General features: G+C 39.2%; 1 protein-coding gene across 1 annotated transcript; it reads right to left on the reverse strand.

The window, feature by feature from the left end:
• Positions 1-299: 299 nt before the first annotated feature.
• Positions 300-20,400, reverse strand: smad3a (SMAD family member 3a). The gene is made up of 8 exons (XM_087794316.1): positions 19,996-20,400; positions 7,801-7,994; positions 6,966-7,100; positions 6,596-6,721; positions 5,705-5,917; positions 5,463-5,600; positions 4,214-4,358; positions 300-2,070 (listed from the first exon to the last, which is right to left on the reverse strand). Exons 1-8 carry the CDS (start codon positions 20,196-20,198, stop codon positions 1,947-1,949), a joined length of 1,278 nt encoding a protein of 425 aa, XP_087650442.1. The 5' UTR covers positions 20,199-20,400; the 3' UTR covers positions 300-1,946.
• Positions 20,401-22,095: the final 1,695 nt, after the last annotated feature.

Consider the following 22,095-nt stretch of genomic DNA (forward strand, 5'->3'; position numbering starts at 1 on the left):
ATCACGGTGGTTCAGTGATAGAATCCAACATATAACAATCAAAGACCAGAAAGACGGATTTTCAGATGATGAGAAACTGAGCTTCAATTGTTAGATATGGTTTAGTTCAGCACAGATCAGGTCAAAACAAACAATTGTCACGTTCCCAGCTACTCTTTCTTTCCTATTGTTTCTTTACTCTTCCCTCGTGTATCATGTGTCGTGTCTGGGTGTGTATATGTGTCTGGGCGCAGATCTATAGTAATACTACCGTCTGTATGTACTTTGGCACCTGAGCGTTGGAAAAAAAAAAAATGCAATATAAACATGATATATATTTATTCATTGATCAACAATAATAAATGAAAATATAAAGCATCACAACAACTTCTGTGTAGACAGAGAAAAATTGTGGATATACTTTTATACAAAACATCTAGAAAGAGCAGTTTGGGGATCAAAACTCACAACTAAGTGTTACATCAAATGTCATTAGAAAGAGGGGAAAAAACACAAGCGCCGTTTATTCAAGTTCCTTTTAAAGAATGCTTGTTTAATAACGTGTTTTGAAGGACATTTAAACTACGTTTGTCTCGTATCAGTAGATGCTACTCTTACTGCCACAACGACATATTCTGGGGATTTTAATTGTTTTACTTTATTCAAACAAAAGTCCTCTTGGTATAAAGTGTTCTTTTGAGCCCCAATAACGTTAAATATTAGCATTATTAAGTCAATATCAAAACTCTTTTAACAATTAAAATCTGAAAAAGTTTTCGATCGATTGCTGTAAACCCTTAAACCAGGGGTCACCAACATGTTGCACCATGGGGCCCTCATGGTAACCTAGGTGCCTGCTCTATAAATATATTTATATTGTTTTAAAATTAAACATCTTATAATGTTTTATTTTGCGATTAAAATCTGGTGAAATTGAAGAACCCGGATCATAGTCTTTGATGAATATCATTGAAGACTCATGATATATTATGAAGCTACCTTGGGCGTAGCTGGTGGTACTAAAATTGTTGGCGACCCCTGGTTCAAACAATAAAGAAGGTTAATATTCAAATATAACATTTAGTACATGTGCGTACGCTGAGGAGTCAGATTCCAGGAGCTACGACCAGTTCCCTTTACAAAATTCCAAAACATTTATATTCACAATTTAAAAAGCGGCTTCTAAGCAGAAGATTCCATAGAAACGATCTTCTAGTCATGCAGAGAAAAAAAAAAAAACACCTGGATGAGAAGAAGTCACTTTGAACATCAACATGCACTTCAGCTGTTGTGGATTTTTGTGTCCTGAGTGTCGACTGAAAGTCAGGAACCAGCATATTCACATTAATCTTCTATGGCTGAGACCGTTGAATGCACCTTTGGTGTCGGGAGAAGTATTTCAAACCTGTGACCCTGAATCACCATCGTGTCGAGTTGGATCCAGGAGGAGAAGATAGAATGAACCAGATTAACAAAGGAACAAGAGTTTTCCTTCAGCCATTACAGAAACGTTTCTTTAAGATATTCCAGATCAGATGTTTAAATATGTGTGCAAAGTGAAGCCGTTGTGTCCCTTTAAAGAAGTCTATGATGATTGACAGCTGGACATCGTCTACGCGGTTCAACAAGCAGTGAGCAACACGTGTCCAGTTGTTCTCGGGTCAAGTCTTGAATAATCCAAGAGAAAAAAACAGCTAGTTTGACTCGACCAGAACGATTGCACGACCGGCAGACCTTTTCACCAGGTGTATTATTTTATCATCATCATCATCTAAATACATGCTCTGTGTTCTGCTGCTTCTCCTGACGCTTGTTTGTGAAGTCCATGGTCACAGACTCTTGATATCTTAATAATTCCAGTCGTCAGTTGAACGAGATAACAGACGGAGGATCATCAGGGACCTGATGTCCTTCTCAAGCTCCTCCGTGAACAGTTACTGATTTAAGAGGTCCCGTGTCGGGGGTCCCTAGGAGACGCTGGAGCAGCAGATACTCGGGGAGCCCATTTGTGTCAGCACCTTGTCCAGCCACTGCAGAGGCCCGTTGAGGTGCAGCTCTATCCAGCAGGGGGTGCTGGTCACCGTCTGCCGCCTGGAGGAGGACATGAGAAGAAAAATAAACATTTTCAGAAAAAAGAAGTAATATAATAACATTTACACTCAGCTCAACGTGAGGCTATTGTGTTTGAAACTACACGAAGATTGTCGTCGTTGGCGGATGGATGGAGAACGAATCTTCCACACATCAGACGGATCAGATTAAAGAAATCCTTTGAAATCGTTCCACGGAGGAGATTAGAAAACACAACATGGAAATTTGAACCACCAAATGTAATCACTTATCACTGGCTACAGATAAAATATTAGATCTTCCTTTGAACTTTAACCATCAATATATACCAGACCAGGGCAAAGTGCTGTATTTATGTGGCCCTCATAATGTCATTTTTCAAGTATTTATTAATCCCTCAAAACATTTCTTTTAAGTTAGTTGAAGAAATGCTTTGAAAAAAACTGGTATATACAAGAATTAAATTGCATCTTATTTAGCTTAATAAAAATCACGGCCTAATGACAAATATCTTTTATATATTTTTAGAGGGATTTTCTCACCTTTCTTTTTGCTTGACGACCCCTAACAACACTCACAGAATTTAATGTGGCCCTTGAAGAATAATAATTGCTCACCCCTGTTATATACTGTGACTAATGTAAGGGGCCGTCAAACCAAATATAACAAAAAGAAAAATAGAAAAACATCAACAAAGAAAACCTCCAAATGTGCCAATAAAATATGAATTAATTTTTTTTTTAACCAAGACATGTTCTTAAAAAAGACAAAGAAAAAAAGGGAAAAGCTTGAAAGAAAGTTAGACTTACAGTAAATACAATAATAAATTAAAAAAAACGTTTTTCTTCTCTGACCTCATGGGGGCCGAATAATTACAGTCAACGACTTTGCCCAGGTCTGGTCTACATCGTTTTAGAACGATACCTCACTATTGATTTTTAGACTATGATTTGGATGATTGTCAGTATAACTTGAAACTATACATGCAGTTGTGATTCAGAACTCTCTATTTAGAACAGGGCTGTGATCATCAAGGGTTTTTACAAACCTTCGCCATTTGAATTGGGTGCAAAAATGGTGCCTGAAATGTTACTAAAAAAAATGATCAGATGGTAATCAATAAAATATAAAATAACCCTAGTAATAAAAAACTGCCTTTTTCTTAGGTGTGTTCTGTCAGTTTTTTTTAAGGGCTTAATTGTTCTGGAGTGAGACGATTGCAAAAAGGCCTATGCTAGGCATGTTTAGACGCACAGACATGCTGAGACAGTCATCATGACTATATTAAAAAATACATGTTTGTATTTGTATGTATTGTACTTTTAGATCCGGGACAAAGACAACAAAACCTAAATAAAGCAGCGAAATATACTTGATCTTCAGTCTGGTTAATAACATGTATGTCCAACAACAATCAACAACATCTGAGTTAATAAACAGTACACTTAAATATAACTATATTAATTTTGTAGATATGATTTAAAAGGGTTAGTTATTGAGTTAAATATTAAGATTGTGAGTGACAACTGAAGGAAGTTTCTGCTCTGTGTTCCTTGAGTAAACCAGAAATAAAATACTAGATATCATTAAACTATAATGGACCATGACAGGCGCGGCATGACTGGAAAATCGTCTCTCAATCATAAAACAACTGTAAACATGACAAAAAACTCAAGTAAGATTGCTGAACATGTCAGCAGTGACTCAAAATAAGAATCATGTTTCTGCGTGTGTGTGTGGTGGGGTTGAAGGGGGGAGTAACTTGAACCTTGTTTTTAAGTGTCTCCACATGTCAGAATTAAGAATGAACAGAACTGGAGGCCACAAAGAACTCCCCTAAGAGGAACCCTCATCAGCGGCCAATCACAGGCCGAGCTTTCCCCTTCTGTCTCCCTCGTACTATCAGTGAGTCAGAGCGGGTGGAAAACCGGGACCGAGCGGAAGGGAAAGTCTGACATCTCCTTTTTTTGTCAGACACATGTGTGTCTGTTTAAAAACAGATTACCGTGCGAAAGGGAAGCCACGTTTTATTGATGAGGTTTTCAAGCTTCATAACGTGAGCCGGTTAGTGCGGCCGTGATTCACGGACTTGTTTGCATACAAGGTTGCTAAGAACTTAATCTCGGCACATGTTTGCGGGCCGAGGCGCGCTCGGTTTGCTCACCTGTACTCGGCGCCCCAGCCTTTGACGAAGCTCATTCTTATGGTGCACATCCTCGTGAGCTGGTAAACCGCCTCGAAGCCCTGGTTGACCGACTGAGCCAGGAGGGCGGCGAACTCCTGGTTGTTGAAGATCTTCAGGTTACAGCCTGGTGAATGAAGACCGAGATCAATATCAGAGTGAAAATGTAGGAGTGAAATCCAGGCTATTCACGATATTATCTTGATGGTATTGATCAGAAAACATCTGCTCACCCTCTAACATCACTGTAGTGCTTTCTACTGTTGTACTAAAAATATCATGGTCAACACTCAACACTTATTAATGAGCAGTAACTACAGATAGACAAGCCTAAGAGATCCAATTTTGTGATGTTAAAATCAGCTCATTCATGAGTCTGTGCTCACAGGTATTAGCAGTATTATTAAGAACCTCACGATACGACATGCATCACCATACAAGTATAAGTATATCACAATATTGCGACAATTTTTTCTACATGTGCAGTCGAGGCTTTTTTACTGTTGTGTAACTGTTTAAAAGCAGTTCCGCTATATCACCACTAGAGGGTTATGTCTACATTTGAACACCTAATCACATTACAGCGAAGCCCTTCTAGTTATCACAAAAAATGTTTATTGTTAAAACCCACTTTAAATAGGTACTTAATTATAGAAAACATAACATATAAATCAAATTACTCTATTTACAGTATTGTTCGGACTATAAGGTGTACCTCAAAATCCTTTCATTTTCTCAAAAATCGTCAGTGTGCCTTATTAGCCTTTTGAAAGAATTCTGGTTTTACTAACTGACCTCTAACCGATTTTATGTGTTAAATGGCGCTACAATATCAGTCAATATGAAGTCCCTGTAGTATTACTCTGCGACGTGGAAATACAAGTCGCGGAGTAACACTGGAATCTGCATTTAGTCTTTATTGACACAAGACTTCTTCCTACATCACATGACCAAAACACACGCCTTGGCGTAAGTTGCAAGGAATGTAAATGTTTGTGAGAAATGAATGCAGAGGAGGAGAGAAAAGTGTAAACGGTTATGGATTTTACATATATTTACATTAACACAGTTCACAAAGAAACAACAAGAATTTGACAATATAACCCAAAATTGTAAAGACAACATTATCAGGGACGAAGTTCTCTTCTTTCTTAATCGTTCTTAAGAAGTTAAAATCAATACTATATCAGAGGTATTTCTACCACTAGCTGCCTGAGATTGTGGCTGGTACCTGGAGGGATCTTGCAGACTGTGGCGGGGTGCCAGCCGTAACGCTGGTTGCAGTTTGGACTCTGGACAAAGATGGCGCTGTCGCTGAGACACTCGGCAAATACTTCTCCGCCGATGTAATATAGTCGCACACCCCGACCTTTCGGTAACAGAAAACAATTCAGATATAACTCAAAAGAGTCCCCAAGAGACTTTAATGTTGACAGATTTGAGCTGCACTGTGACATCATCTGGGCGTCCTACCGATGTGCCTCCGCGTTAACTCCACAGCTGCGTTGCGGTTGACGTTGGACAGCAGGCCGAGGCAGAAGCGCTCCGAGTTGGACGGGTCGGTGAAACCGTCCACCGTCAGCGATGGCTGAGAGGCGTGGAAGGTCTCCCCCACCCGCTGGTTCAGCTCGTAGTACGAGATGGAGCACCAGAAGGCCGGCTCACAGTACATCACAGGCTGCAGGTCTGGAGACGGTTAAAAAGAAAGGGTGACTTCTTAATATCAAGGAGAACGTGCTCGATATTATTAACCATTTCGTGAAAAGGGGGGAGATAAAGAGAAGGGGGGAGACTCAAACCAAGGAAAACATTAGGCCGAGCTTGCGTCATACGACGTCAAAGACGTTTCCGAGAATCATTCACCAGACCAATCGTGGAAACTTAACTCCCACCACTGGGACTTTGGGCCAATACGGTCAAATTACAGGCTTATCCCTGATAGTTTTAGTAACTTCATCTGGTGCCTGCAAGATCTCTCTTTTTCCATTCATGATGGTCTCTTCCAGTTTTGTCCTTGGCTCCAGGTCACTTCTTTTTTTTTTACAAGAAAATGAGCCTGGAAGCATTTGTTATTTCACCAGTAGCTGCCTGGCTGGAGCGTCTTCCGCCCTGATATGAAAAACAGCGGATCTCATCATTGTTGTGAGACCGGCCTGAATGTTTTAAAGCTCACGCGCTGCGTGAAAAAACAAACAGTGTCTTTCATCATCTGGTTTTCCTTTACAAAAATGGGACTTAAATCAAACAGAGAATCCCGGGAGGATAGATCAACTATGGAAATATTTATCTAGAGAGGAAAAGGCAGACAGAAACGACGACAAACGCTTACTTAAACACACACACCTGTGAACACAGTGTAATTACCTAAGTTGCTGTGAGTGGGTGATATGGGGTTTGGCGACAAGTTGGGCGAGCCGGTGTCCATGCTGTGGGTCATCTGGTGATCGCTGGTCTCTCCATCCTCGCTGAGGTAACCGGGTGGTGGCGTCTCTGAGAGACACGAAGAACGCCCTCGTCAGATTGTCAGTGTGAGCATTGATGCGGGTGGATAAAAATAAAAAATGACTAGACGACACATTGAGACTGCTATTGAAGAAATCAATGATTGAATGAGGAGGCTTTCAACTCTTAGAAAAAAGGATGACCTTGTATATAGTCGGCTCTGTTTCACAGCAGAAGAGTTATCTCCGACCGGATCTACATATACAAGTGTCCTTGGAACTTTGGCTGTTACCTGGTATGTAGCAACTCTGTGGCTCAATTCCTGCAGGGAAGTTTGTGTTTTCAGGGATTGAATGGCTGTAGTCATCCAGAGGTGGGAATTCACTTGGGATTTCGGTGTATTTGGGTACCAACACTGGGGGGAGCACTGTAGAAGAAGAAACATGTAAATATGAATGTTCAACTAGAAGCTTGGTCACCCATTTTGAAATAGACTTTCAATGCCACAAAATGCAAGAATAGACACTTTTCTTTAAAAAAAATAAAACAATGAAAGTTATGTATCAATTAAAATTAACATGACTATAAATTCAGCTTTAGAATCCATATTGACTGATAAACCCATAAATTACACTGGATGTGTATTCGTTACATGACAGAGCAGATATGTTTCTATAAAAAACAATAACTGGCTTCATGAATGCTGCTCTGTAACAGCTCCGTCGCTTTTGAAGCCTAGCGCGGAGGTTTTATTCTTGAAGGACACCAGACCACTAATGCAGGAATTTCAATAGTCTAAATACAACAAATAAACCCAAGTCCTTTGTGATTGAAGTTCTAGAAGAGAAGAAGAGTCAATTAAATGTTCAATGCCACCTTTAAAAGTACTTGAATGATCCCACGCTCCACCATCCAGACCTTTTTCACAAACCTAACTTCCCAGATAAACAGGTAATGTTTCAAATGTTCTTTTGTGGCTGTAACTCCATCTTATCTTATATTGCTTGATAATGCAAGATGTCCGCCAACAAGCCAAACTGAGAGCCAATACGCAGCAGAATGGGGACGTAACCAATACTCATACAGTGTAATTCAGGGGTTATATTAGAGAGGGTCTAATATCTTACCTGGTGTCTCGACCCTCTGATAGTGATAGGGGTTGACGCACACCTCATCCTTCTTGGTATGGAAGGCATACTCGCACAGCTCCACTGCCCGCAACTCGTGGTGCGACTGCAGGTCAGGCCAGCGCCATAGACGACAATAAATAACATGAGGCAGCCCTTTTCTGTGGGAAACCTGCAGGCGGCCGTCCAAGGACCTGAAGGGGGAAGAGAACAGCGAGTGTAAGTTAAGATGTATGGTTCGAAGTTGAGTTTGGAACAGCAGGACATGCTCTTTTTTATAGATTACCATGCAACTTAGAGGTAATGAAATGTTGGGAAGCTATTTTGGTGCAAATGATTTGTGTCTTAGGATTGTGAGACATTTCCTTAAGGAAACCATCAAGGTTTAGATGTGACTTTTGTATGCATATCTTGGACAGTTTGTCAGCTGTTTACATGTTAGTGATATATTACAATCTTAGTAGAATATTGCAGTGACATGCTGTATATATTTTTTATTTTTTTCATTCTGCTTTACTAAACGCATTTAAAAATGTGACACAAGTGTGTTACACCGAATTAAAAAGCACATAATTAATCAATGCTTATAACCATTTTATTTCCATTGCAACCTATAGACGACAGCCCATTGATAAAATCAAGGGTCAGTGTTATAAAAGTGTCTTCGCCGATTCGCTCCTAAAGTGCTTCAAGTTTCCATCTAGGTCAACCATTGTACACCCATCAGGCGAAGAATGATTGCTTTTTTTGTCATGGACACAGGCTTTTACTCAGAGTGTTTGCACTTGAAAAGGGTCCTGTTGAGTGTCTGCGTGCAGAGAAGGATGGCTTTGTGACCAATTTATGTTCAAGTATATTAAATATGTGTACAAGTGTTGGCCGGACAAAGGTCTTGCGGATTGGCAAGAATATGGCGATATGATCAGATCAAGTATCAGGATGTAGGATCATTAATACGATATATTTCAATTTGCAATAATCTAGGAACAACAGAATATTTCTAGTTCTACCTGAGTAGTTGATTCTGGTCTGGCGGAATTTACAGATTTGACAAAGTTCTTTAATTTGTTTTAATCCAAAATATGTCCAAAAAAAGCTTTAAAAGCTCCTGGAGTCCACTGTGTCCACTCGTCCTCGGTTATTGCCAGGTTCTCACAGGATTTTATTGTTCCTTTGGCTGTGAAGGAGATAATGACTAATAGGATCTAGCAGCTGGAAGTTTAACTATTTTTTTGTACACACACTTTATTGGAATCTAAACTATAAATCAACTTTGATAAAAATCAATATGCATATGCATAAGCAAAATAAAAAAAACCTGCTGTTTAAATACAATATTGCCATATATATTATATATAGTCTACCAATATTTTCTCACACCCCTACTTGACATCACAATTAATCATCATGAAATAAACAATAGGTCAGATAACATGACAGATGACGTGAAATCCATACACATATATATATATACCTTACACAAAACAAAAATCTATACATGAATTAACGTACTTTCTTTCTTTCTTTGAACACCTCTTATTAATCATTAAATCTTCTGCATTTAAGTTGAAATTATTGTCTGATTAAAATGGGAGAGTACAAGAGAAACAACATACAAAACATATTTCTATTGAAGATGACATGACCTGAAGCGTTCACACCTCAGCTTAAGAAGCTTCAGTCTTGACAGCCGACCTCACAACATTCTTGAATGTTTTCAATCCGAAGCAAGAGGAACAGATGGGGAAGACTATGGCCCAAATTCTCTCGCAAGCTCTTGTGTACATTTGTAAACTAACCTATGTGTGTGTGTATGTGTGTGTGCTCCTCACTGACAGCTTTTGTATGCAGGATTAGACAGTTGCGTTTTTAAATAAATACAAATTTGTTGCAGCCAGAAAAGCTTCATTGCACAAGACTACTCCAGAAATGACCCTTGTCCACAAATACAGATTTTTTTTTTATCCATATTTAAAATCCAAGATCCACCTCATGATACAGACAAAAAGAGAGTGGATTTAAAGTTAAAATTAAAATTAATAACCCTTTTTAATACCGGCTTTTACGTAACAATATGTAACTGGTTTCGGTGACGAATCCCAGTGAAATTGTTAAAAAAAGAGAGAGAGGGTATAGATTTTGTCACAAGAGAAACTGTGTCAACATGATTGTGTTACATGACCCACTAAATTGACCTTTAAGCTGAACCAATCTGTTGGGGACAACATCGAAGGCAGTAGCACGACGCTGAACGACTCTACATGTATCCGACTCATTTTTTTTAAGAGGTGCGTTTGAAACTTAATAAAGTTAGAATCAAAGTGAAGAAGGTCACGGCGTTGCCTGCTTAGCGACAGATGGAGATTCACAGACTTCTGGAGGAGGGGGATAAACACTCAGACAGACTTGGTGATTCACGCAAACATACACAGTGTGTGTGTTCAGGGTGGCGATGGTCTGAGTCTGTGTTCCTGAGCAAACACACGCAGGCCGACCGCTTGTGGACTCAGACCTTTTGACACAGACTATTTACAACTCTCTGCCAAGCTTCAGACTCGAGCGAGAGTAAGATCCTCAAACTATGCCAGAGGTTAGTGTGAAAAATTCCTTGAAGAGCCTATGAAGATGTATGAGCTCCACGATATAATGTAGATTTATGTACTGATGCAACACTAGGGTTGCGTCAGGAAAAACGACTATACGTGAGCATGAGAACTCTCTTTTGAATAAGCGGACCGACGGGGGAGGTGGACGTGGGTAATGGATAAAGAAAGGAGGGTGCTGCTGGACAATAGGACTGGCAGACTGTTTCAAGAGCTCAGCCCAGCTCAAAGTGTCTATGGCTGGCCTCCATTAAGTACCCCCCGCCCCTCCGTCTGTCCCGACTGCTCCGTCCGTCCCAGGACTAAGTAAGGAGTCGGTGGGGGTGGTTAAATATTCTAAATCCTAATGGATTTTTCAATAATCCAACATGTTTATGTTCAACTTCTTAATATGTCTTTTTTTTATTCAAAGGCAACCAATGTAAAACAAAAGCTTAATCTCTGAACTGATCTTTAAAAAAACTCAAAAATGTAAATAAAATAAAAAAATCATCACCCTGAAAGTTTTACTTTTTATTTCCAGCGGCTGTTTTCGTAGTTATTCGTAAAAAACAAGTGAACTTGCTGAAAAACCAATTCCACAAACACCTCCCACTCGCTCTGGAAAAGCCATCAAACTCCTCTCTCTTCTTCTACAAAAGAGTGGGGGTGGTCATTAGAGGGTGGGAATGGAGAAAGGAGAGCGAGAGAATAGTCGGCAGCGACTGCAGCCCACAGGTGATATCATAGAGCCAGAGTGAAATATGAATCCAGCCGCCAGACGACTTGCAGACAGCAAATAACAGAGTCTGGACGATAGCAAACTGGGAATCATTACTTTTACTGCTGATGGTCAACGAGCAAAGCAGCTTGACTCTTAACTTGGATTGATGAATTATTTATATGATTCCTGATGCAAAACTCATTCATGAAATAATAGGCGCTGATGAGGTGGATTTTTTTCCAATCCAAAAGTACTTACTTTTAAACAGAAACCACTTCATACCAGATTGATTTTTTTCAGCTACATGACTGGTTATTTCTGCTTTTTGGACGTTTTTCTTTCTGTTGAGAAGGCCATATCATTTCCACTCAATTTGCTTCAATCGAGTGAAACACGTCTCACTAGGTTCTTCCCTTCTCTTCACTTCTTAAGTGCATCAGACAAGAATAGTTAAAAAATATGTCTTGAAAAAGATTCTTGACAAGTTTGACAGCCGATTGTAAAGAAAACCTTTTACTTGTGGAAAAGCATGAGAAACCATGACGACAAGTAAATAGACGTCTCGCTAAAAAAACAGCGTCCAGAAAAAGTGACCCTGATCAGATCTCATGATGCTCTGCCGCCCAGCCGACCAATTACAACTGACGACTACTACAGAATTAGTTTCATTAGAGGAGGATCATTCAGTGTGTGTTTTTTATACGGTATGGACGCAACATCGGACTAGACGGTCTCAAACGCCTCACATTAACACTGAAATATCGATTCAACTATAGGATGATGACATCATTGATGACTGTGCCACAAGAAAAGCAAGGCAATTTAAGTGAAATGTGTGAATAACCATCAAATGAAAATGTTCTGCAAAAATACTGCAGCGTTTTTTTCTGTGGCTCAGATATAAATGTACTGTAGAGATCGACACCTGTGATTGGTTGGCTGGATGGCAAAACATTATAAAAGCTGTTGAGGTTCATTCAGGGTCACCGTTACTAAGAGCAGTTTTGAGAGGGATTTCTGTTGTGTTGCAAGTCCCAACAAACAAAGTGTGATTCTTTGTTGTTTCTTCCACTGTCATGGTAACAACTTTGAGTCAGAAAAACAGCAAAATAATGATGAATACGTTTTTTTCAATTCTATTTAATAAACAAATTAAATGAATGAATGTGGAGTCATAGTGTACACAAAAGTGAAACTTGTTTTGTGGAGTTTTATGTCAACACACATGCAGTGCTGGAGCAGCAGCAAAAGTCGTAGTAACAGCTAGTGCAACACAAAGACAGTCTTGTTGTCTGCGGGATACACAAGTGCGCATGAAAGTGTGTGTGTGTGTGTGTGTGTGTGTGTCTTCTGGTGTATGTGAACTCCCCTGAAGATAGTAAGACCAAGTCTGCCTTCGGAACAAACCAAACAGCAGCCCACACCCTCATCAAGTCAGGCAGGGAGAGCATTCCTGCAAGCTGACTAACCACACACAGACACACACACACACACACACACACACACGAGTACACATTTGTACATATCGTTCATAGCTATAAATTCAGTCAGCTTTGCTTTTTAGGTGATGATCTAAAAGACACTGAAAGTATTTAACACTACATTGTGTCTGAAAGACTCATTGTGGTTTCAATATCAAGGCATATCTTTTCACAGAGTTACACATAATGTGAATAATTATTACACAGTTTGAACCATCAACACACTCTCTCTCCAGAGCAAATCAAACAATAGGAGTCATGAACTCGAGCGGTCGGCCTCGACAGACGACACACATAAACTCTGTGTGACCTGTCTTGTATCGTGTCTCGTCAAACAATGTCGTCTCGGATGACTCAGGTGTGCAACCTGACAAATAGGCTCCCCGAATGAGCAACAGGAGAAAGTGTGTAATCGTTTGTAAAGATGAGAATCTGCTCTTCAGACACTCTATAATACATTGCAGTGAACAAACGTTTTTGTTTTTTTTCATTTATCAAAATACATTAACTTGTACTTAATCCATTGTCTCCCTATCATTTGTCACATACAACACAAGGTTCTCCTTATCACTTTCAAGTCCCTCAATAATCTGGGTCCTCATATATCACCCACCTCCTCCACCTACATTGTCCCACCTGCCGCCTCACTTCCGCATACTCCAACCGCCTCAATCCCCTCAGCATAAAGCACCGAACCCTGGGGAACTGAGCGTCGTCTGCAGCCGCCCACACTCTCTGGAAACTTTTAAATCACTCCTCAAAACCCACCTGTATAAAAATGCATACTGATCATTTTCTTTTTGGGCTTTAGTCTTGTCCTTTGTTTAGGAAGCTTCTTTCTTTGTCCTAAAAAGCGCTAGATTAATGTCAAGTATTATTATCATTAAGTCTTAATTTAACTCGAAAGTCAACCAGTGAACTTTTTGGGGGGACGGACAAAGATGTGATACTTGCAATAGGAATAACTTTAAAATAAATTATGGATAAATCAGACAATTTATATTAAAATATAATAAGGGAAGTCATAATATGCCTTATTCAAAACAAGAAAAACAAGAATATATGACTTTAAGAGCAGATCTTTTTCATTACCTAGCTCACAAAACAATGCAGGAGGATTGTGGAAACATTCTGTCCGCATCAAGTCACAAAAAAACGATGAGGCACAAGCTTTGCTGGATCTGATCAATGACTACACATCTCAAACTCTCATCTGAACAGATGTGCAGATTGATCTAATAACAAGAACCCTGAATCTGTTAGACACAACCAGGAAGTTTCCTTGGTAAAAGTGGGACGATATTTCCCACGGTGACAGAGCTGAATCATGGTCAACTAAATATTTGTTTGAACACATTTATTTTCGTGTAAAAAGAGGCCAATAGACTTGTATTTAAATGCAAGATCTATATATTCAAGGGGTCAGGGGAGCAGCAACTTTTTGAAAACAATGGTAAAACATATGCACCACGGTCTCTGGAGCCTCTATAACTTGAATGGATAAATTAATGGAACTTGCACCTCATTGTCTAACCTCTGTTTCCGTCTTGTAGAGTTAATGTATACATGCTAACACACCTACCTATTCATGGCCATGCTGTCTTCTTTTGCTAGTTGTAACCTAATTTTAGCACCACATATAGGCCAGGTATGGTTAGTGCATTGATTTTTATTATTATTATAAAAGATTTTTACCAAAACCTGATTTACTTAAACATGACTCATAAAAATATGTGTTGTCATGAGATAAAGTAAAGCTAACAGTCGTGCGAGTTGCGCCATGTTTTTTATCATAGGTTTTTCATAGAATCAATCAAAAATGAGACAAACTTTAAACATGGCGGTCTCTCAATTCAGACACAACCTTTGTCTCTTCACTCCCATGTATCTGAAAAATAGAGCCCTTATGTCACTGTGTCACACATTAGAGCTAAACATCCGCTTCCTTCCACTAAAAAAAAAAAACAATTTCCTTTCAGAGGAATTGTTGTCTTCTCTGTTATCACCTTAAATGTCAGCCATTTGTTGTGTGACTATCAGTATTTCACTCACTTTATTTGTCTCATAAAATCAATATATGATCTGCTGGATATAGTGTGATTTAGAGTTTTAAAAAGTGAGTACAATTTAGTTTTTTCTGTTCACTGTCTTCACTGCTGCCATATATAGTCAACCTGTCGTCTTAAATGAGATTTGAGATTATCTTTTTTTGTGTGGATTTCTATCCTAGCTTTAGCATGTATTTACAGTTAAAGTACTCTATGAATGAGTTAATATATGTCATCCATTAATTTCTTCTACTTCTTTATGGGTCAATGGGGGAAAATACCAGCTCCAAGGGAGACCAAAACCAATATTCATATGGTACTATGTCTCAATAATGGATAACTTTCTTTAACAAATGGTTGAAATGACTGCTGTTCTTGTCTCTAGTTCAAGATAAACTTGATCATTTTTGATGTTCATCTGTTCCTCGAATCATGCATTGGCAGTTGGTATCGGGTGACGGAAAACTTCTGGCACCGTTCCCGTAATAGGTTCTACATATTTGATGGAGTCTTTTTCTCATGCCCACCCCGTGTCCTGACATGCAGCAGAATGAATCAGAGCACAGTCATGCTGCCAGCAGGGATGTGTGTGGACAGGCACTCCCCGGCACTGGCCTGAACCCAAGCAAGTGGAGGTAGTTGTGAGTAAGGAATTCACACCCCCAGGCTGTGTGCAATCATAAACTACACAACCGAGCAACAGACCATACACTTTCCACCAGTTGCAAACAAACACTTTTGCAACAACAACAAAAAAAACCTTCCTTGAAGCTGTTTATGAGAATTAAAAATATACTCTGAATGGATCACGTATTAAAGGGAAAAACTTGAGATTATTTGACATTATTAGATTAATGGAAACTATATTCCTGAGGGATTATTGATTTTATGTCTTCCTTGTTTCTTTTCCAGCCACATCTTGTACTGTGTCTCACACACCATTGACTGTTGGATTTATGCACCAAAAGTGTTTTTGGAAAGCAGTTTCACACTGAGCGCTATCTGTGGTTTCTGCGAAAATCGCGGTTTATTATCATATAATAACAAGGTACATATTTCACACTTAAAGGGAATCAACTTCTCTGTGTTGTATTTTTTATCAGTACCTCAAGCTGTCATCACTTTAGATGAGTTGACACATTTTTAATAGTTCAAGGGAATAAATGCAATTAAGACTGGAAACGGAAAAAGAAAAAAAAGGGGAGTATATTATTATTATATATAATTAACATTAGAATGAAATCCTTTACTTTCTGTAATCTCCAATTGTGCGAAAAGACAAAAGAAAGACAATTATAAAAACACTGACTGCTCTTACGAAAGAGAAATCAATCATCTTTTTTTATCCATTGCAAGATGTCATTTCTTGACTAGAAATGAATATATTCCTTAAGCTTAACTTATTTAATAGATGACTGCAACACTTAAAACGTTGGCCTTCAAAACGTCTGGCAGGTGAACTTTTTTTTTTTTTCCGACTGCCTATATAGAGAGCATGAAAGAAACTTTGTATATGTCACATTGCAGCAGCAACCGTCTGAAAGAACTGACCTCCTCTTCTCAGCACTGCTTTGTAAATAGGACATTTAAAAGTTTGACGTCGTTAACACACCACTGTTTGTGACTAACCTGCGTTTATAGCTCAAAGTGACAGTGTTAAAATAAAAGGGGAAATAGAGGAAAGAGAGGAGGGACGACTCCTACCGCAATTGCGTGTTGTTAAATGACTCACTGTCGAAATTGGACGGAGGTTTAAACAAAGTGAATGCTTCGCTTTTCTCACTGCGCGTAAATAAAGCAACGACGGCTCCTCGTCCAGACCACAGCCAACAACAACAGACCTCTGTAACTCACTACAAAACAAAAACAAAAGTCGGATTAAGTTGTTCGAGTTGATGATCAGCCACTTAAAAATCTACATTATCTTTCTATACACACATTTAACAGTTAATTCTGACTCAAAACAAATATAACACAGTTTCTTTTGACCACTTGGAATATATTAGTTTGGTATTACTCAACGGAGATACCAATAGAGATAAGACGTGAATATGAAAATGTCAAATGTGATGACAAGAGTAGGGTGTTTACATAAACTTTTTGAGTCTAACCTAAGAGATTTGTTCAGGCTTTTCCTTGATTTTCGGGAACTCCTGTTGTGTCCTGCAGTTTTATCTTGCCCTTTAAAGTATATACTTTATTGAATATTGTTTTGAGTGTTTAAGCGCTTTGTGACCCTGGTCTGGAAAAGCGCTATACAAAGAAAAATTACTTACTTACTTACTTACTAAGAGCTTACACTTTTCACAACTGTTTCTCAATGAATGTTGGAATTCTTTCTAGTTAAACCTACTATTATGTTTAAAAAGGTTACCGAGTTATAAATCCATATTTCTTGTTTTAAAAAAACATAAAATGCTATGTTTAACCTGGTGTTTTGAGCAGTAGTTGAGCCCTGAGAGTGACGGCCATGAGCACCATCATGGAGTTCATGTGTCAGAGAGATTGGAGCTGACCTCCCCGTGAACGGGCCTCAACACGCAGGCAGCTGCTGTCAGGGAGCCAGAACAGTGGGGAATTAATAGAAACAGCAGCTCTCCGGGGACAGCCTTGGCGCACCCTGACAGTCAATTCTCATCCAGGGTCATCGCCATGCACTGTCTCACTTCCTCTGGGCATTAGCGGCGATGGGGGAATATGAAACCTGGCTCTCCCGCAAACATAATTTAAATTTCTGAGTAGGCTTAGGAGTGTGACTGCAAGTGCTGGCTTGCACGGGGTCACGTAACATTCACTTGGGTACAAGGGTGTAACAGGGCTCAACTTTCATTCATAATCTTTCTGAATGTTTTTCTAATTACACCTCCTCTCGATGATCTCGCTCGCTCGCTGTCAGTGTGAGATCGAACCAACACCGTTTACACGAGATTCGCCTAAAATAGTAGACGCTGGCAACAAGATTCTGGGTGTTTAAAACACACTTAAAATCTAGATTACTTGAATATTGTTGTAGATATGTGCAAAGGAATTTAGGTTTTTATCCCGCTAACAAAATAACTACAAAAGTTCTTTAAATAAAATGTTTCAAGAAATGCTGATAATGGAGAAGGAACCGAGATTCTGATGGTCTTCCATAGTTTAATTTAGATAAGAATGTATGCGCTTGGTGTCAACCATGATGGGCGAAACCCAGAGAACTTGTCTGTATGAATGAAAGTATTATAATCAAATCATGAAAATAAATTAAAATTCACTAATTTTCTCCATCCTCATGTCCACTAAGGGTTGAGATTATTTTTCAGATGAATCTGTTTCTTCTTGGAGTTATAGGCAAAAACGTTAATCCATTTCAATACATCGACAAATGCTCAAAATGGCAGAGTAAATATCTGTGTCGTAAGTAGGTAAATAAGTAATGGTTATTTCTAGAGCATCTATCTAGACCAGGGTCCCAAAGCACTTTAACAATCACAAACAATACACAGTTAAAATAGCTTGTTAGCCTTTAAGCTTCTGCTACAAACTTAAAAATCTTAAAATATGGACTTATTTCAGGAAAAAGATATATTAGTCTAGTCTTCGATACCAGATGGACATTACAGAAGAGCACCATGGAGGTATTTGCATTAATATGGATTTACATCTTTGCCTATAACTCAAAAAGGGGGACGGACTGGAATATATAAGACCCTTGAGTGACTGCATCTAACTTGTTCTTTTCAGTACAAGTATTTATTTATAGAAGTGGATTTATAAACCCTTGTGTGTGTAAGTAAGTAAGTAATTTTTATTTATATAGCGCTTTTCCAGACCAGGGTCACAAAGCGCTTAAACAATCAAAAAAATACTATATATATAAAATATATACTTTAAAGGTCAAGATAAAACTGAGAACACAACAGGAGTTCCAGAAAATAAAGGAAAAGTCTGAATAAATAAAAACGTCTTAAGATGTGTTATTTCAGGGTCAACTTGACCCAGAGGCCTTAAAACTAATGTGTTTGTGGTATCATTCCGTTGTCTCTGGGTCAAGTTGAACGAAAGGAGGTCGATCAACAAGGGGTTAATTTGTTTTTTTACTCCATTGCTGTGTCTCAAATTGCATACTACTCTTAGTATACTAGAAGTTAGTATGCATCAGTTTAGTGTACGTACTAACTAGTACGCAAATTCTGCATAGATAGTACGTCTCAAATCAAACACTGCTGCTACACACTAACAGGAAATCACATGACAGCTTCTTCTTCTACTTCTATTTAACAATGTTTTCAACCATCTGTTTGAACGCTATCGTCGACACCTGCTGGCAGCACGTTTTGCAAGTTTGAATAAAGAAATAAAGAAAAAATATGAGAATCGAAATATTGGAGGGATATTTAAGCTGGTATCAGCACCGAAGACGTGTTTATCCTTCTACTGCTGCTGAAAATACACCTGTAAGTATATGAATATATATGCATATATATGACGTAACTTCCGTTTAAAACGTCACTAAGATGGCAGCCGTTTAGGGTGGTTAGTGTCCATCGAACCATACTCAGTTTTGTGGGCGTGTTAGTACGCCAATTTAGTGTGCATGGCGCACTAAATTTCGCATACTAAGAATTGAGACACACTTACGCACCTTAAAATATGAACTTTGAGTACGCTAGTATGTGATTTGAGACACAGCACTTGTTTTAATGTAAGTAAGTAAGTAAGTAAGTAAGTAAGTAATTTTTATTTGTATAGCGCTTTTCCAGACCAGGGTCACAAAGCGCTTAAACAATCAAAACAATATTCAATAAAGTATATATTTTAAAGATCAAGATAACACTGATAACACAACAGGAGTTCCAGAAAATCAAGTTAAATTGTTTCAATATTTGAAATGCTGCCCCTCGGCAGGTGTATGCTCTCCCTCGGTGCTCAGGTGATTATGTAAAAAGTTGAGTCTTGTTTTTGTCCTAAAAACAAGCGGGTTTTGCGCCATACAATGATGTTGAAAACAACTCATGTTAAAAACAACGCAGTTTGTTGACGAGCTGAGCTCCACACCGACCGAGGGAACTCTGGAGCTCAAGGTGGTGGAACTTGACTGCAGTTTTTTTTTTATTTTTCGGTGCCGAACCAAGACGAGCCGCAGCAGTGCCGGCGCGAGGGGAGGTCAGCCGCGGGCTCGCCTACGCACCAACACTCTTAGCGCCAGATTAAGGCCAAGTTATATAACTTGCGCTGCTTTAGCGCTCGCGCCTCCGTTGTTGACATCGAGTCACGAACAAGACAAGTGTAAAAAAACACCATGAGAAGAAACGTTTTTAATACACCGTAACGACGCCGGAATTTTGAGGCGAAGTTGCGGCACAAGCGTGACGCCGTACCTCGGTATGGTGATGCATTTGGTGTTGATGTTCTGGGTGGTGATGGCTCTCTCCAGCTCCTCCAGCTGACCCGTCTTCTTCAGCTTCTTCACCAGACTCTTCACCGCCTTCTCGCACCATTTCTCGTCCTGGCCGTTCTGCTCGCCTTTCTTCCAGCCCAGGAGTCTCTTGACGATGGGGGGAGTGAAGGGCAATATTGACATCTTTTTTGTTGTTTTTTTTAAAAGTCCGGAGTCCGCCAAAAAAAAAATGGAAAAAAAAGACGAAAAAAACAACTCAAGAACACGTTGTTCCAAAGTGTTTTTAGCTAGACGAAAGCACCCCTTTGGGATTTAAACTTGCACCAGAGCATCCCGGACTTGAGAAGAGTCCACTCTTCGGATCACTGTGTGTCCGCCTGGAGCTCCGAGCCTCACTGCTGCTGGTTACACATGTCGCGATTACTCCGCCGAGAAATCTAGTCCCGTTCTACTTCTTTACAATCCGCTGCACTCACAAGCGCCACACAAGTAGACCCGTGACCAAAACCACCTGTTTGTTGCTATGTACACGTGGTAAATGCGATATAGATATATAATAACCACGTCCGTCGCGGCGATAGTTCTATTGGTCAAAGTTTTTGTTAAGTTCAGAGTCATCCGCGACCCTCCTCCGACTGAAGTCTGCATCAAATGCAAATGCAGGAGCTGCTGCTGAGACTCTATTCACTCTCACAGACTGATATGAAAAGGCCAGTCCAGGGCAGCTGCACAGATCAACGCTCGCTGCTCCCGACCCCTGCATTTTTTTGTTTTGATATATTGCGAGTTGTAAACAAACGCCATTGCACTTATCAACCCTGCAGTTATGCAACAGTTGAGTGCAAAGTTATTTACAGAAGAGGGGACTAAACAAAGCTACTTCATATACTTCATGTGTCATTTATTAAATGTCTTCACCGGACACGTTTGTCTATATTATATAAGAATGTTTGTTAGGATTCGGGGAATGCCTTTGACTCTTCTTCTCAGAGGCAGATCTTTAGGGGGGGAGGTGTGGGACCCCGGAAAGGACCGCTATGGGCTGCTGGTCATGTCTTTATGTGATAGGGCTGCTATGGAAACTGCCTCAAAAGAAAAAAAAAATGTAATCAAAGTTAATGAATGAATCCCATTGATGGATTGAAAGAAGAAGAAAAGACTCTTGCACAGGTGGAGGAGTTCAAGTGGATGGACAGATGGAAGGTATTTAAGGAGGAGAGTAATCACAGCCAGCAAGAGGTCTGGATAAGCTTATGAAACTGGATGGATAAAATAAAAGAATACTATAATGCCACAAGTATTGTATGTTTGAGTAACTTTAAGCGATAAGAAGCTGCAAAATAAAAAAGCTATTTAGATTTACTTTCTACATCAGATATACATGTATTTTTGAAATATAAGACATGTTTTTAAAGGGTAACTGTTGATTTAAGTGTCTTTTAAAGTCATGTTGGACTCTATTGTATCATCAGTATGTGTCTGTTTGTACAAAACTCTATTTTCATTTAAATATTTACATTATAAAATGTGTTAAAGCCCCGCCCACTGAAAACACTTTTTCTGGAGATACACTCTTGTTTACCATAACCACACCAACTCTGCTGTAATTGGTCAAACATCAAGGTTATTCACCGCCCGTCATCAATCCCGGAAGTCTCCACCTCCAAGGGACTCATTGTATAAACAACGGGACGTGATTACAGCTGGCTGGAGGAGGAGTGAAGACCATTATTACATCATAATGGGCTCCACTCTTGTAACCTCTTGTTCGCTGAGAATTCGGGACGGGAGAGAACTTTATAAAGTAATAAGTTTAAAACATGGTCATATTAGGGACTTACTGAATATTGGAGAGGAAGACTTCAATATTTGAAACACTAAAAAACGGATTTATTTTAGACTTGATTGAAAAAATAATCTGAAATAAAGTAAATTTTAATCTTATTGATATTAACGATAGTTTTCTTGTTATTTATCTTACTATATAAGTAGAAATACCATCATTCAGCCTACCGGTAGTTTGATCCTTATAAAATGAAAAATATGTCAGTTTTCATTTCACATTGAGCTTTTTTTAAAA

This window comes from Callionymus lyra, chromosome 6 (assembly GCF_982586985.1).
Source record: "Callionymus lyra chromosome 6, fCalLyr1.hap1.1, whole genome shotgun sequence".
Lineage (NCBI taxonomy): Eukaryota > Metazoa > Chordata > Actinopteri > Syngnathiformes > Callionymidae > Callionymus > Callionymus lyra.

Coding starts and splice junctions, on each gene's coding strand:
- smad3a (XM_087794316.1), bottom strand. CDS start 20,198: ATGTCAATATTGCCCTTCACTCCCCCCATCGTCAAGAGACTCCTGGGC. Junction 6,722..6,965: donor ACAGAGTTGCTACATACCAG/GTAACAGCCAAA, acceptor CGTGTCTCTCAG/AGACGCCACCACCCGGTTAC. Junction 5,601..5,704: donor GTTAACGCGGAGGCACATCG/GTAGGACGCCCA, acceptor TGTTACCGAAAG/GTCGGGGTGTGCGACTATAT.